This window comes from Barbatula barbatula (assembly GCF_947034865.1).
Source record: "Barbatula barbatula genome assembly, chromosome: 4".
Taxonomy (NCBI): domain Eukaryota; kingdom Metazoa; phylum Chordata; class Actinopteri; order Cypriniformes; family Nemacheilidae; genus Barbatula; species Barbatula barbatula.
In genome coordinates, this window is record NC_136768.1 from 10,353,048 (window position 1) to 10,370,488 (window position 17,441).

General features: G+C 42.6%; 1 protein-coding gene across 5 annotated transcripts in view; it reads left to right on the forward strand.

The window, feature by feature from the left end:
- Positions 1-544: 544 nt before the first annotated feature.
- Positions 545-17,441, forward strand: part of magi2a (membrane associated guanylate kinase, WW and PDZ domain containing 2a) — a 206,171-nt gene continuing 189,274 nt past the window's right edge. For all 5 annotated transcript variants that reach the window (XM_079454564.1, XM_079454565.1, XM_079454567.1 and 2 more), the window contains exon 1: positions 545-974. In XM_079454564.1, coding sequence (XP_079310690.1) covers positions 692-974 — 283 coding nt within the window. In that variant the 5' untranslated portion in view covers positions 545-691. The remainder of the gene's footprint in view (positions 975-17,441) is intronic.

The following is a 17,441-nucleotide window of genomic DNA, read 5'->3' on the forward strand; positions in this document are numbered from 1 at the left end:
ATGATGGAAGTTCCGTTACTTTCTCTCTTCTTTTCTCTTCTCCAGCGGGAAGCGACTCTTTTCTCCTCCTCTTCACATCACATCCGGCTCGGTTTACCACTACCACTTGGACTCTGTTACAGTGCGGCGTGAAGAAGTCCGATTCACTTGAGAGTCGGTTCTTTCGAACGGTTCAATCGTTTATTTGACTCGGTAAAAGACGTGCTCTGGAATCCATATTCGATATTTTCCTTTCCGTTTTTAACGTTAAAAGTTTTACTTAACTCTTAAAAAAGGATTTGCCCATTTCTTGTTTTTTCTGAAGTTCTCTTCAAACTGTTTTAATCGTATTGGTTAACGCAATGATACATTTGTATCGTATATTAAAAGTTTTTTGTTTAAGTTTCAAATATTTGAGTTGTATTATTATTTTTTAAGATATGTTATAGTCCCAAAGCCCTCGCTAATAGTTAAGTGATTCGCAAACGAATCGACTCGAACGAACCATTTGTAAGAAGAGCCGGTTCAAAAGACATCACGGTTACAGTGAGTGTAGCAGTTTTAAGAGGCTGCTGGGGATCTGCTGCTGATACGGAGACTCTTGCCATGCACAGAAACTGATCGTACAACTACTTCCTCGTCCGCCTGGACATAAATCGATAGCGCGGATAGCTTTCATGGCTGCTCTCCTGTCACGTTAACGACTACAAACATGTCCAAAAGCGTTAAGAAGAAAAGTCACTGGACCAACCGAGTCCATGAAGTTGTGTTGTCCAGGGGTCCAAGCGGTAAACTCGGGTTCGAGCTGGAGGGGGGCGCAGAGAATGGACAGTTCCCCGTTATTGGGGAAGTGAAACTGGACAGGGTAAAACTCAACCAGGACGAGTTACTCCTGGAAGTAAATGATACGCCAGTAGCCGGGCTGACCATTAGGGATGTTTGGGCTGTGATCATACACTGCAAAGATCCCGTCCGCCTGAAGTGTGTCAAACAAGGTGAGATTAAACCGGACGTCATGGATGTCAGTTTGCTGTTTATTCATTTGTTTACTAAAAGTTATCGGTTATATCAAGACCACCTTCGTGGTACAATTAAAGACGCTTTACAGTGTCCTGCTGAACCCTTTAATGGGTTGTTTATTTATAGATGATAATAGTGGCCAAAACAAAGTTGTGATACTTTGTAAAAACAAAAGCTAATAGTCTCTCGTGTAGTCGCTTTTGGCTGAAAGTGGGATATTCTGTACACCTGTTTGTGATTACGTGCGTTAATGAATGAGCATCGTTTGCGTCGGCTATTATTATTGTGTATTATTTTGCTACGTAAGATGCAAGTAACATTGTGTTCGTTAACATATCACAACTGCTCGCATTCAGGTGGTGAAAGTGGGTAGTTTTTGTTGCTACAGTAGCAGAGATGTTATGTTTGTGGAAAGGGGGGCGTATCCACGCGGTAGCGCGAAGCTGCGTGACGTCACTGTTTTGGCCTTTATCGGGTTCACGACGTCACAATGCCGCTATAATACGGGTTTATATTGTTTATAAATTCGTAACCAAATGTATCTACTTGATCTTTTTTTGTTGAGACTGAATGTTTATCTTTCCGGTATCCTTGAGTTTATGTTACCAGACTGTAGTCTGGTCTTTGTGGGTGTGTGCCACTGCTAAATACATGATGAGATCGCTGTTTTCCCAATAGGATTGTATCTGAACGTCACAATCACAGTCACGAATGATGCCACTTAAGTGTTTTATAATATATTCCTTCAGTTTAGTGCATAATTGTAAGCATTTGAGCAACTTTTAGATTACTGGCTAAGGATCTGTGCCATAGACCATCTAACTTGATAGGAGTTCACTGCAAGCTTGACTACAATCTGTTAACAGAAGCTTTGATGAAGACGCGGATTTAACACAGAGCTTGAAGTTCAAAGAGAGGATATGCTTGACATCGTCATCTTATTTGGTTGCATATAACCTCTTTCCTTCTACTGTAGGCACACCGAAGATCAATAACCTATATGCAGCATTTTTTTATTACAGCAGTCAATTTCAAGTCACGTATTTTAATTCGCCTACCCTGCCCTGTTTTGACTTCAGCCGAGCGATGCTTGTTCAGCTTTACAGAGGATCCACAATCACGTGCTGTCCTGTTATTATTTCAGTAGCAAAGCTTTTAAACTTTGTGTTCTCATATTTTCTACTAGTGCCCTTGAGTTGGAGTTGTTTTATGGGTCGAAATTGTCTTTGTCCACAGTACTCCGTTTTCTTGGAGCTCCATCTCTTTTTTTTTACAGTATATGCATATGAGTTTTATGGTCAGTTTATAGATAAGAATGTATTTGTACATACTGTATAATTTTACACAATAATACAGCTTATGTTACACAATATGTACTCAAAAGTACATACACAAAACTAACCTAAATATCAAATGTTGTCTCATTGCAGTTGATAGGATTATATATTTTGAAGCATTTTGTGTACATGTTTTCTTAAGTGCTGTAACAGGGGCCTACTTGATATTCATTGGGCACACAGTGGTAGGGCAGACACCCAAGCTGCTGTTGGTATGGTCAGATGCCTAGGTAAGAACCCTAAGATGAGATGTCTGTAGCATTCATCTGTGAAATAACAAGTTTCGAACCGCACACACATTCACACCACAGTCTCGTAGAATGACCCGGGAAAGTTTTCAGTTATCACCAGCCTCCAAAACCATTCTGTATCACTTTGAGTGTCTGCGATGACCTTTAAATGTAGTTTGGTTACAATATTATAGTTTGGGTACATCACATTATTGTATTTAGGTTTCAAGCACGCCCTTGGGGTAGGAATGATATGAGGTTGACATAAATTATCATCTCTCAGCCATCAGTTATAATTGTACATTTTAATTTCAGATTAGAAGGTGTAATTACAATCATGCTACCGAATTGATTTGAAAAAAAAGTAATGGTCTGTCGTTTCATTTTTTGAGCTGCTTGACCTTGTTCACTCTGTTTCATGTTCCACTCTCCACCCACCTGCTGACCTTCCACTTTCAATAGCTTTGCTTCACTAGATCTGGGAGAATTATGATAGGGAGTAACTTAGGCCAGATGCTTATATAAAGCATAACAAAGGAGCTGAATAACATGACACATGGGATGTGGCATATCACAACGACAAGTACACATTTGCAAGTACAGGGTGCTGTTTGTTACAGTTAATTGGTGAGATTGTATCATTCATTGCCCCGTGTTTTACTCGCCCTCAAGGTGTCCTAACTGAATATGGTTTTCTTCTGGAAGTATAATCCAGTCAGAGTTATAATACCACGTATCATTTTGCTTCCAAGCGGTAGAATGGGAGTGAATGGTTGTCGATTTTTTTTTTTGAAGCTCCAAAAAGTACATCCATCGATCAAAGAACTGCTCGACAAATATCCATATTGACATCACTATTAACATTGTCTAGCTTCCATCATCTCTCGAGGCTTGTTCTTCCGGTGACGAAATCTCCTGCCAGAGCAGACGCTATCCTATTGGCTGAAAATGAAAAATGCAGCGTTCGTCAAAGGAACGTACAAGCCTCTGGTTCACGCGCATTCAAGATATGACGGAAGCGAGACATCGATGTTAATAGTGTCTAGCGTCTTGATATTTCTCTTAAACAAATGGCTAAGTCCCTTTAACCAGAAAGCTTTTTTAAATCTGGAAAAGCTTTGTGTTAGGGCTAGCATCAAAGCACCTGGAAAGCATGTCGTTATAGATATAAATGTTGTAGACAAAAATATAATTGCCGACATATTAAATTATTTCTTTAGAAAACCAAATTATTATTAAAACAATATTTTGGAGTGGATTACTTGGACCAAATTTTTTTTGAATAGTATTCAATAAGAGTCCAGTAGATGTAAATGTCTTCAATACTGTTTAAAAAACTTCCCAGGTTGAGACCTCAAGAAGGTGGATGATAAAATGCCAAATGTACCATTTTGGAAATTCAAGGCAAGAGGTGACTACTTTGAAGATACTAAAATACAACAGAGTTAATTTATGTGGAATGCTTTTTGTCAGAATTCCTACAGTTGCAGTTTTGTTATTACATGATTTTAATGGGTTTACTATTATTCTTAAATGTTTAAAAATATAAATAAAGAATGAGTAAGTGATCCTAAATAATGTCCGGTAGTGTATATTAGACTGTACATAGATTTAAAGTGACAGTTCACCTAAAAATTATTCCAAAATTGTTCAATAATATTGATCTCTATGGACTTCCATATGTGAACCCCCCCCCCACTGACACCCCAGCATCTGCAATGCTCACAAAAAATTGTCTGAACACTTTAGCAACATTTTTACTCTTGAAAATAAAATTCTCATAGCGATGAAGAACCACTTATTGATGTTTATTTGCAGTGGGTCCACTGCAGTCTTTGTTTATAAAGGAGCAGGACCTACTGCGGTGAATGATATATCTCTGGGAATTGAACATACTCTAGCCTCAGGAATGGAAGGAATGTTTTCCACCCCGTCTAGACGGCAGAAATGTATTGATGCATCTCGTCTTTATTCTCAATTTCTTTATCTAGCTGTCACATTAATACTTGTCTAACCAGGACATAAACACACATTCACATACACGTCCCTGCAGGTTCCAGTTGCATGTATGGCATCCCGACACTCATGTGTAGTAATGATGTTTACGCAGTCAGACAGAAATCCTGCAGAGGTCAGTAATGCTGGTCCCATGGTGGTCTAGAACTGTCTTCCACCCGCCGCACTAAAAGTTTTGTCAGTCTGCATGCTGCAACACCCATGAGAAGGTTCGTAGTTCAGCATAATAAAGAGCCATTACTCAAACATCTGTTAAAGCATGTCGGGTAAAAGCAGGTGTTTTGAAACTATAACAGCAGTAAGCCCATGTGTTTCTTGTTTACACTTATAATGACTTCTATTACTAATAGAGGATCATTGCAGATCTAACAAATACTTTTAATGGTTGGTATTGTTGAGAAGATTTACATTTTAGTTACCTAAAAGACGTTTATTGCTTTTTCGGCTTGGGTCATTGACGTCTGAATGTTATTTGTGTTTGTTATTTATGATTTCTCTACATTAAACTTTAATGAATATCATAATAAAAAGAAAAAAGCTGTTTTTTAGACTAAATGTTACTGAAAGCAAGCAAGAGTTATTTTTATACACGATGTGTCATGATCCTGCCTCTCCTTGTCGTGGTTTTCGAGTCTTGTGGCAGGATCATGTCAGTCCCATGTGTTTTGTGTGGAGAAAGAGCATTGTTTTGGTTTAAGAAGCCATGCTCTCTCTCCAGTGTCTCGTCCTTTAGTACCGCCCCCTTGTTTCCCCGGTTAGCGGTCCATTAGTGTTAGTCTTGTCTCCAGCCCTGATCCATCCTTCCCTTAGTGTTTCAGTCCCCTCACCTGCCTCGTGCAATCCTCCTGTTAGCTTTCCCTTAGTGTTTCATCCTTGTCACCTGTGGCCACTCTCCCTGTGTCATCAGTCCTTGTTAGTGTTTTCCCTTTATCAAGCCCCAGTTTTCCCTCTGTCCCTTGTCGGTTCATTGTCATTTTGTCATTTTCGTACCTCCTCACGTCACCTTGTTGGATTATTCCTGTCTATGGATTATCGTGTTTGTTCCTGTTCTAAGTTTGTGGATTTTGTTGATTTATTATTCAAAGGACTTTGTTTGTTTTGTTCCCCTTGTGGAAAGTTTTAGTTTACATTTTTGTCTTGTTTTAGATCTTGTTCTCCCCATCGAGGGTCTTTTGTTTAAATAAAGTTTTTGTTATTTAACTCTGCTGCCTGCGTTTGGGTTCTGTCCACACACCGTGACAGAATGAACCGACCAACTTTGAACCCAGCAGGCAAGATGGAGGCAAGACGAGCGACCCAGGCTCATCGCCTCCTCCGTTTACGCCAGGGGCACTGTGATGTATTGGAGTTCGCGGACCGTTTCTTTGAGGTGGCAGGGGAGATGGTCCACAGTGAGCAGGAACAGATGGTCCTGTTCAATGGCGGCCTCAACCAACCACTAGCGGGGTGGGAGATGCAGATGCTGAGACCGCTGGGCTTCACAGACCTGATCAGGTATGCCATGAATCGGCCGGAGCCCAGTGTCTCAGTCCAGCCCAGTTTTTCCACCCCACTGGCCACCATCCCCGAGGGCCATACCCTGCAAATCGGGGGCCGTGGGCCTCTCCTCACCCTCTGCTCCACCACCAGCTAGCCTCCGTGGTAGGCGTGGACGGAGGGAGTCGTGGGACTCCCCGTCCGACTCTTCCAGCACGGAGATAGTGGGGTCCCCCACCGCTACTCTGCAGCCGGCCACACGTCCTGTGAGCCGGTCAAAGAGGAAGAAGCAGAGGAGAGTGGCACCATCCTGTCCTGCCCAGCAGCCGGTATCCAGCCCTGCCCAGGCGTCAAGTCCGGTGGTCCCGTCAAGTCCGGTGGTCCCGTCAAGTCCGGTGGTCCCGTCAAGTCCGGTGGTCCCGTCAAGTCCGGTGGTCCCGTCAAGTCCGGTGGTCCCGTCAAGTCCGGTGGTCCCGTCAAGTCCGGTGGTCCCGTCAAGTCCGGTGGTCCCGTCCAGTCCGGTGGTCCCGTCAAGTCCGGTGGTCCCGTCCAGTCCGGTGGTCCCGTCCAGTCCGGTGGTCCCGTCCAGTCCGGTGGTCCCGTCCAGTCCGGTGGTCCCGTCCAGTCCGGTGGTCCCGTCCAGTCCGGTGGTCCCGTCCAGTCCGGTGGTCCCAAGTCCGGTGGTCCCAAGTCCGGTGGTCCCAAGTCCGGTGGTCCCAAGTCCGGTGGTCCCAAGTCCGGTGGTCCCAAGTCCGGTGGTCCCAAGTCCGGTGGTCCCAAGTCCGGTGGTCCCAAGTCCGGTGGTCCCAAGTCCGGTGGTCCCAAGTCCGGTGGTCCCAAGTCCGGTGGTCCTTCCTGCACCCAGTCCGTCTCAGCCGGCCCTCCAACCTACAACCCAGTCAGCCTTGCCCCAGCCGTTCCCAACTACGGCCGTCCTGTCATGCCCTACCCCTTCTAGTTCCTCCCACTCCAAGAGAGGTATCCCTTCCATGCCCAGACCTTCCTACCCCACCCCTCCGCCCAGCTCTAGGAAGCAGGGTCCTGTCCCTCCTAAGTCCCCACCCAGTTATGTTCCCAAGTTTTTCCCACCAATTCCGCCTCCCCCCTTCCCATTGATATTTATTTTATTGTCCAACCCCAATCCCTTTCTAGTCATGTCAGCCCTGCCCCTAGTGTGTTCTGTTCTGTGTTTGTGGTGTCTGTCCTCCTGTCTGTCAGTCTTGTCATGTTTAGTGTGATCTTGAAGAACTCCTGGAGGAGTTCTTTAAGGCGGGCGCTCTGTCATGATCCTGCCTCTCCTTGTCGTGGTTTTCGAGTCTTGTGGCAGGATCATGTCAGTCCCATGTGTTTTGTGTGGAGAAAGAGCATTGTTTTGGTTTAAGAAGCCATGCTCTCTCTCCAGTGTCTCGTCCTTTAGTCCCGCCCCCTTGTTTCCCCGGTTAGCGGTCCATTAGTGTTAGTCTTGTCTCCAGCCCTGATCCATCCTTCCCTTAGTGTTTCAGTCCCCTCACCTGCCTCGTGCAATCCTCCTGTTAGCTTTCCCTTAGTGTTTCATCCTTGTCACCTGTGGCCACTCTCCCTGTGTCATCAGTCCTTGTTAGTGTTTTCCCTTTATCAAGCCCCAGTTTTCCCTCTGTCCCTTGTCGGTTCATTGTCATTTTGTCATTTTCGTACCTCCTCACGTCACCTTGTTGGATTATTCCTGTCTATGGATTATCGTGTTTGTTCCTGTTCTAAGTTTGTGGATTTTGTTGATTTATTATTCAAAGGACTTTGTTTGTTTTGTTCCCCTTGTGGAAAGTTTTAGTTTACATTTTTGTCTTGTTTTAGATCTTGTTCTCCCCATCGAGGGTCTTTTGTTTAAATAAAGTTTTTGTTATTTAACTCTGCTGCCTGCGTTTGGGTTCTGTCCACACACCGTGACAGAATGAACCGACCAACTTTGAACCCAGCAGGCAAGATGGAGGCAAGACGAGCGACCCAGGCTCATCGCCTCCTCCGTTTACGCCAGGGGCACTGTGATGTATTGGAGTTCGCGGACCGTTTCTTTGAGGTGGCAGGGGAGATGGTCCACAGTGAGCAGGAACAGATGGTCCTGTTCAATGGCGGCCTCAACCAACCACTAGCGGGGTGGGAGATGCAGATGCTGAGACCGCTGGGCTTCACAGACCTGATCAGGTATGCCATGAATCGGCCGGAGCCCAGTGTCTCAGTCCAGCCCAGTTTTTCCACCCCACTGGCCGCCATCCCCGAGGGCCATACCCTGCAAATCGGGGGCCGTGGGCCTCTCCTCACCCTCTGCTCCACCACCAGCTAGCCTCCGTGGTAGGCGTGGACGGAGGGAGTCGTGGGACTCCCCGTCCGACTCTTCCAGCACGGAGATAGTGGGGTCCCCCACCGCTACTCTGCAGCCGGCCACACGTCCTGTGAGCCGGTCAAAGAGGAAGAAGCAGAGGAGAGTGGCACCATCCTGTCCTGCCCAGCAGCCGGTATCCAGCCCTGCCCAGGCGTCAAGTCCGGTGGTCCCGTCAAGTCCGGTGGTCCCGTCAAGTCCGGTGGTCCCGTCAAGTCCGGTGGTCCCGTCAAGTCCGGTGGTCCCGTCAAGTCCGGTGGTCCCGTCAAGTCCGGTGGTCCCGTCCAGTCCGGTGGTCCCGTCCAGTCCGGTGGTCCCGTCCAGTCCGGTGGTCCCGTCCAGTCCGGTGGTCCCGTCCAGTCCGGTGGTCCCGTCCAGTCCGGTGGTCCCGTCCAGTCCGGTGGTCCCGTCCAGTCCGGTGGTCCCGTCCAGTCCGGTGGTCCCGTCCAGTCCGGTGGTCCCGTCCAGTCCGGTGGTCCCGTCCAGTCCGGTGGTCCCGTCCAGTCCGGTGGTCCCAAGTCCGGTGGTCCCAAGTCCGGTGGTCCCAAGTCCGGTGGTCCCAAGTCCGGTGGTCCCAAGTCCGGTGGTCCCAAGTCCGGTGGTCCCAAGTCCGGTGGTCCCAAGTCCGGTGGTCCCAAGTCCGGTGGTCCCAAGTCCGGTGGTCCTTCCTGCACCCAGTCCGTCTCAGCCGGCCCTCCAACCTACAACCCAGTCAGCCTTGCCCCAGCCGTTCCCAACTACGGCCGTCCTGTCATGCCCTACCCCTTCTAGTTCCTCCCACTCCAAGAGAGGTATCCCTTCCATGCCCAGACCTTCCTACCCCACCCCTCCGCCCAGCTCTAGGAAGCAGGGTCCTGTCCCTCCTAAGTCCCCACCCAGTTATGTTCCCAAGTTTTTCCCACCAATTCCGCCTCCCCCCTTCCCATTGATATTTATTTTATTGTCCAACCCCAATCCCTTTCTAGTCATGTCAGCCCTGCCCCTAGTGTGTTCTGTTCTGTGTTTGTGGTGTCTGTCCTCCTGTCTGTCAGTCTTGTCATGTTTAGTGTGATCTTGAAGAACTCCTGGAGGAGTTCTTTAAGGCGGGCGCTCTGTCATGATCCTGCCTCTCCTTGTCGTGGTTTTCGAGTCTTGTGGCAGGATCATGTCAGTCCCATGTGTTTTGTGTGGAGAAAGAGCATTGTTTTGGTTTAAGAAGCCATGCTCTCTCTCCAGTGTCTCGTCCTTTAGTCCCGCCCCCTTGTTTCCCCGGTTAGCGGTCCATTAGTGTTAGTCTTGTCTCCAGCCCTGATCCATCCTTCCCTTAGTGTTTCAGTCCCCTCACCTGCCTCGTGCAATCCTCCTGTTAGCTTTCCCTTAGTGTTTCATCCTTGTCACCTGTGGCCACTCTCCCTGTGTCATCAGTCCTTGTTAGTGTTTTCCCTTTATCAAGCCCCAGTTTTCCCTCTGTCCCTTGTCGGTTCATTGTCATTTTGTCATTTTCGTACCTCCTCACGTCACCTTGTTGGATTATTCCTGTCTATGGATTATCGTGTTTGTTCCTGTTCTAAGTTTGTGGATTTTGTTGATTTATTATTCAAAGGACTTTGTTTGTTTTGTTCCCCTTGTGGAAAGTTTTAGTTTACATTTTTGTCTTGTTTTAGATCTTGTTCTCCCCATCGAGGGTCTTTTGTTTAAATAAAGTTTTTGTTATTTAACTCTGCTGCCTGCGTTTGGGTTCTGTCCACACACCGTGACACGATGTGTATATTTCAAGTCATGTGACACAGTCATGATGCTATCCATATCATTTAGGATCCACTTTTATAGAGTTGTTAAATACATGAAATACATACATATTACAGAAATATTGCAGATCCATGCTTTTTTCTTTTGGGTGTGGTATTTCTGAATTTTAAGTTTTCGGTTTGATCTGGTTGAATGCGAACGTAACCTAGCAGTTCTATTTAAACATCGAAGGAAACAGCGAACAATTGTTTAATGCTAATTAATGTAATTTACCTTCAAAAACGGTTCTTCTATAGAATTGTGTTGCAGATTTGTTTTTAAGGATGTTTGACACCTTAATGGCACACCTCTCTTACAATAACCTGATCAGCCCCAAACAATACATGGCTTAACTTAATACCCTGTTAAAGTCACTTTGCACCGTAGGAGGGCATCATGTGGTTTCTTTATGGCTTATTGGATTTGGCATGAATCCGTTTGGGTGTAATCCTGGATGCTCTGTCATTGAATGGTAAGTGAATAAGGAGTAATGCAGTAAGAGTGTGTTTGATTGGCTCAACAGATCCAAGTGATATTTAGCCATAGGGTCAGTATTGACATAAGCACCTAAATCATGTTCCATTGTATCTTGCTGTGAGAACTGAATATACATTGGAAATATTAAATGTATTAAAGGGATTTTCAAATGAAAATCATGTCATCATTAACTTACCCTTTAAATCTGTATGCATTTCTTTGTTCGGATGAACAGATATCTGGAAAATGTAAGCAGCTGACCTTTCTGGGACATCATTGACTACCATAGTTGGAAAAAATTGTGTTTGTTAAGATAAGATATTTTCAAGAATTTAGGAAAGCAAACAGTTCTAGGGCACATTTGAGTACCATTTTAATTTGTCCATCTATGGTAGTCAATGAAGTAACTTTCACCCTGTGATAATTCCAGATTTGCACGAATTCATGATTATTCTATTACACCGTATACTTTATATCATTTGAAGTTAAATAAACTCCTGTCTTTTGTTGGTATGGTTTGTTTATGTCTCTAAAAACATATCATGTTTGCCCACCTAATCATAACAACGGGGGAACGAGTTAAGCTATTTTCCTTTATTTGTGCTAACTTTGTTAGCAGTTAGCCAATGACCGGAGACTAAACCGAAAGGAAACTGTTTGCCGTTGCTGTTTCTGCAGTTTTCATAAGTGCATTAGCAGAATTAGGAAAACATTGAGTAGGTTCATGTTACGTGTCAAGCGTGTTAAGTAGTTGCATTTGGTACCGTTTGCTACGAGTACATATATATCTTTAGATGCTTATACACTCTCAGTTTCTCTTTACCATGTACATAAATACACGCCACACACATATATTATATAAACACAAACAATTATTTTGGAATCTATTAATCGTGATTATTTGATTTGACAGGACAATTAAAAACACAATATATTGCTTAGGTGCGTTTAGCAGTTCTCCTCACTCACAACACACTTCCATGAGAACAGCTTACTCTACAAGTCTGTCTGCAGTTTCAGTTAAGTAGCATTTTCTGCTTGCACGTGTGTGTGTGTGTGTAAAGCTCCATCGCTTCCCTGAAGCCGTGTCAATTTATCACTTCTCCATAGCTGTCTGCCTGGTCAGGTACCCTTGCTCTAGGACGTACGATTCATCAGTTTGAATTTATAAGATTAGCAAGTACAATTCAGTCAGTTTTATTGCACTTCAAATTCAGTCACCTGCTGACAAGACATTTCACAGTTTAGTGCAGGTATAGGTCAGCTAGATCTGTGGTAACTTTCAAGGTGTGTTGCATCGTTTATCTTAAAGTTTGCAAGAGTAATCTGCTATTTAGTCTTGTCCACCAGAGTCCTTAAGGTGTCCGTAAGCCTCTGGGATACAGCATTACAGTAATCATGAAAAGTGTCTTGCTCGCATGTCTCCGTATGATGAAAGTGAGGAGTTCCAATTTCCTCTGATTTGAAAAAGAGATATTAAAATATAATAACATGCAACCGTATGTCGAGAAATTGCTATTGTATATGACCCCTGCGTGCCCATTGAAATGTGACAGATGTGGAGAAAATTGTGAAAAGAGATTTGATGTCAGATCTGTGAGATCTGTGATATCCGTCATAAGCAGCAACAGAAAGAAGAAAGATGGATCATTTTGAGCGAGTCTTCCGAGGCTTGTTAGTTTGTTGTGGAAAGTGTGCGTTGTTTGTATTTGTGCTTGTTGATTCATATTTCCTCTTGAGGCTGTCACTCAAGTATACTCGGTTCCCTGCCTTCATTTGTAATTCTGAGATTATGAGCTATCAAATCTAATTAGTTTCTAAAATGCTCAAAGAAATGATCGCACTTCTTCCCACAGGGTGTACAGTGCATCCGGAAAGCGCTTCACTTTTTCCACATTTTGTCATGTTACAGCCTTATTCCAAAATGGAATTGAATCATTATTTTCCTCAAAATTCTACAATCAATACCCCATAATGACCACGTTTAAGAAGTTTGTTTGAAATCTCTGCAAATTTATTAAAACGAAAAAAGCACATGTACATAAGTATTCACTTCCTTTGCTCAATACTTTGTTGAATCACCCCTGACACCAATTACAGCCTCAAGTCTTTTTGAGTATGATGCTACGAGCTTGTCACACCAATTTTTGTGCAGTTTCTCCCATTCGTCTTTGCAAGATCTCTCAAGCGCCATCAGACTAAAGACCGTTAAAGACTGTTTTTTTTAAGTTAAAGTGTTTTTATTTAGTTAATTCATAATAAGTAATGGTTGTAAATATATATTTAAAGACAATGATTTGCACAAGTCTAAAATACAGACACTTTTTAAATACTTTTAAAGTATTTAATAAAAAAGGCAGCTTTAAAGCAAAGGTTTCTAAGAACTGCATTCCATTTATTACGTTATGATGTTTGGCTGTTTATTTGAAACTGACAACAAACATGTGAAAAAGTGTAAAAACCAAGTTGTGAAAAGTGAAACGCTGTACTCTGAATGTTCTTTCCTTACCCAAGAAAGTAGTTTGATGACTCACCACACAAAGAACGATAAATATCAATTTTTGAGGGTGTGCGTGTATAGGGTGAACTGTTTGTATCTACTTTATTTGGTCGAAACAATTTGAGATGGCCATGGATAGGGTAGAATGGCCTCCTTTCATGTGCTTGTGATCATGTTGTGACACACACACACAATGCCAAGATGTGACTTCATGAAGTAAGATTTATTAGCCTTTTAAAAAGTAAGGGCCACCTAAAATGTCCTCACAAGTAGGAACATTTTCAGTGTTAAATGTGTTAAACTTCAGCACACTAACAATTTAAAGATTTTCTCCAATGAACCAAACTAGTAATGTCTAAGTTTAATTACAATATTTACATAATGTGTAATGAATGTGTAATGGATTTTCGTTATGGTGAATGAGGACAATACTTACCACTTGCAGTCTCCATGTTTGGGTGACAAAAACATTGTTGCCCGTAGTTATGATTAATGTTATGATTAAAAACCCCACAGATGTGACAAGCTTAATTGTTATTGTGATGGAATGAACATCATTTGCCCTAAACTAAATTCAACTAAATTCTGGTAAACTTCAGGCAAATTGACTCATTGTGTTCAAAGCCAAGGGTTTAATCCTTGGAAGCACAAAAATCTATAAAATGTTTAGCTTGCAACAGTATGGACGTCACGGTGTCAAATGCACAAATTATTAGTTTGCCAATGCATTAATATGTTCATAGATGCCCATCGTCCACTGTCATGTGAGATATAAGTGCTGAGCATCACAATTACTCTTCCATTTTTTAAGGTTTGACTTGATGGAAAATAAAATGATTAAATAAATCTTAAAAAGATCCCATATTCTTAACAGTCTCCCCCCGGTGCAAAAATAAAGTAATGCTCTAGTTTTTTTCTACGTTCTTCCTGTAATTTCACGGTGGAAATCAGGTTGCCATTTTGGCACCAAGCTGTTTGTGGTGGTCAGCAAGTCTGCCAACGGGCAACGTATGAAATCTTTAGTTCTGACATCACCAGGACAGTCATGTGAACCTGAACTTCATAGGAGTTCTCTGTTCTGCTCTGTTTTGCAGATCTTAATGTGTCAGCATTCAATCTGCCTATAAAAGCAAAAGACAACCATAAATGAATATCTTTACTATCTCAGTTGTGTCTTCTAGGCAATTTAAAGAACAAATTGAGACTCTTGGTGAAATCTCCTGGTTCTCAGATGTTTCTTCTGATTAAAAGAGATTTAGAAGAGATTCTAACAATTTGTCAAACTGTGCTTTGCAACGGAAAGGCAATAAATCTACATCTCTTTAACTATTTTAACATTGGTCTAATGTGCTTTTCTCCAAATTAACTTATCAAGAATTTTATTAAGCCACAATCTATGACTTTATTTTGTTAAAGGGGTCATATGGTGCTAATATGTGTTTACTGTGTCTTTGGTGTGTTATAAGTTTCCCATGCATGTATTAGACACTTAAAATTGCATAAATGAAAGTGTCGGAACAAAAGATGCATTCTATCTAAAAGCGAATGCTCACCGAGACCTGCCTGAAACGCCTCGTGCAACCACACCCCCAAAGATCTACGCCAGTTCGTGGTATGACTTGACTTAGACTGCCCAAATGTGTACGCAAGTAAGGTGGGCGTACCTGTCAGTACAATCGCTTTGGAACCTGATGTTCCAAATATGGTAAGAGGCGTTACATTTCCATCACACGCTTACAGTATTCCACCAATCATTACGCACTGGTTAACTGCAGTTAACGCTTTTCAGAGCGATGAGCTTTGTAAAATATCTGCGCCTTTCAGAGGTGGGCAAAGAGACAATACAAACACGCACGGTATGTGAAAAATACAGCGTTTTTTTGCCTTAAATCATGTATACACATTGCATTAAATCAAAGAATTTAATAAATTTATTTATTTAGCACTGCATATAGGAATTTATAGTGTGTCTGATATTTAAAGCTGACTTGACTTGACTTGACCAATATCCGTTTGAGCCGCATGTTTCTCTTAGCACTGTTGGTCTGTGTTGTTAAAAGATTGCTTGTTTTAATTTTTTGTGTTGTTCGTGGTAGATGTGTGAGTGTGTTTGTGAGTATGTAGGGGTTGACTGAAAGGTTTTCAGTAATTGGACATTAGAGAGTTATTAGAAAAAGGGAGTAAACTTTTATTCTGCTGAGTCTCACAAAGTTTCTCTTTTAGAAACATGGCATCAAGTGCCACAAAACGCCTACAGGATCTTCCTGTTGACTTGCTGTCTTTCAAAACTCATCTTTTCTACCTTACTCTCATTTTATCACGTTTTAACCCTCCCTACATGTGTATGTTTTTAATTAAGGGCTACTGTATTACCTGATATGAGTCCTGTTGATGGCAGATAACTGAGGAATCTTTGTTTATCATTGTTCACTCGATGAACAAACTATTGATTAAACAATTGAACAAATACGCAAACTCAATGGAGGTCAGGGTTTGAATAGAGGGCAGGGTATGAACTTATAACATGTGTCTTTTTAATAAATGAGCATGATCTGAAATTAGACACTAGCCAAAGCATATTGTGCATTAGAAATGCTTAAACATAACACTTTATAAGATGTGTACATGACATAACATGTTTAGCTTACAAGTCATTCACAAAACGACATTTAAAGAGATAGTTTAACCAAAAATAAAAAGTTTGTCATCATTTACTCACCCTTTTGTCATTTCAAACCTGTGTGACTTTCTTTCTTGAGCGGAACACAAAAGAGGATATTTTGAAGAATTGGTAACCAAACAATGATGGCAACAATCTATTGTTCGGACACAAAACCAACGCAAGCCAATGGGTACCGTCGTTGTTTAGTTTTAGACATTCTTCAAAATATCTTCTTTTGTGTTCAGTAGAAGAAAGAAAGTCATAGAGGTTGGAAACGACAAGACGGTAATGAAAAAAAGTTCATTTCAACTATCACTTTTAACTGTGCTTGTGTATTAGGAACACTATATGAATTTCTTTTTATAGCTTTTGTTTTTTTAGCTTTTTATTTAGCTTTGTTCTTTTCTTAACAGAACCTATACCATTCACAATACCATAACTTAGTGTTAGCACCTGTATTATTGCTCCTGTATGACATATCATTGCCAGAGGGGAACTGGAATCCCCTGGTTAGGCCTGGTTTCCCTCTGAGGTCTTTTTTCTCCTCCAAGGGAGTTTTGGGTTCCTCGCCACCGGGCTGGCTGCTAGAATTTTAAAGTTTTATTTAACTAACACTGCATATAGGAATTTATAGTCTGTCTGATATTTGACCTGTGTTTTGACTTGCATAACCTTATATGTTTTGCTTATAGTCCATACGTTTTTTTGTACAGCTGCTTTGTAACAATAAAAATTGTAAAAAGCGCTATATAAATAAAATTGACTTGACATATCACTTTATTGCTCCCTGAACTCTCTGTAAGTCGCTTTGGATAAAAGCGTCTGCTAAATGACTAAATGTAAATGTAACATGCACATCTCAAGGCATGCGTGCGTTGGACTTGTTGTGAACTCAGTCAGGACTTTTCCTCCCAAGGTTTCCCTGGTTTGGCTGAGTTACTGGACCTCGCATGTCTGTCCAATGTCACAGCGGCTGAGATTTAATTGGAAATCATTTAACGTTGGGGACACACTTTGTATGCTGCACCAACCTCTGAGGGTCACTATTGAACTTTAGTTCCTCTGTTATTCAAATAAAGTTTTTGCAGCTGCGGACCGAGGAGGCAGGTGACAGGCTTGCTTCAGTTCTTGACCTTTCATACCGAGATACAATTCTCTTTGTTGATTGGCTAATATACTCCATTGCCACTTTGTTCTTGTCAAATTAATTGGGACGCATATGAGGAGGCGCTGGATGAGCTACAGTGTTGGGTTAAAGATGAGTTACAATAGCTGGACTGGTACTTGCGCCCCGTAAATAGCTCATATCTGCATATATTACCATTAGCAATGGTCTGCTATTGTTTGCACATGAAAGGAACGCGCAGTTATTCTAATGGAATGTGGGAACGGGGCTTAGTCCCCTTATTTTAGCTTGTCGTTTCATTCCTGTATCCACTGTCGGCATGCTGGTGTTTGTAAACCCAATCAGCCCTGTGTAAGGCAGTCAAGCTCTATTTGGCAGCTCAAGTGTTATACAGTGTGTCTGTTTGCATGAGAGGGGGCTTGGTTTGGATGTGGATTTGAGCATTATTATAGAATTTAGCCAATGTGGGCTCACAGGTGTGTAATATGCTGGTAAACA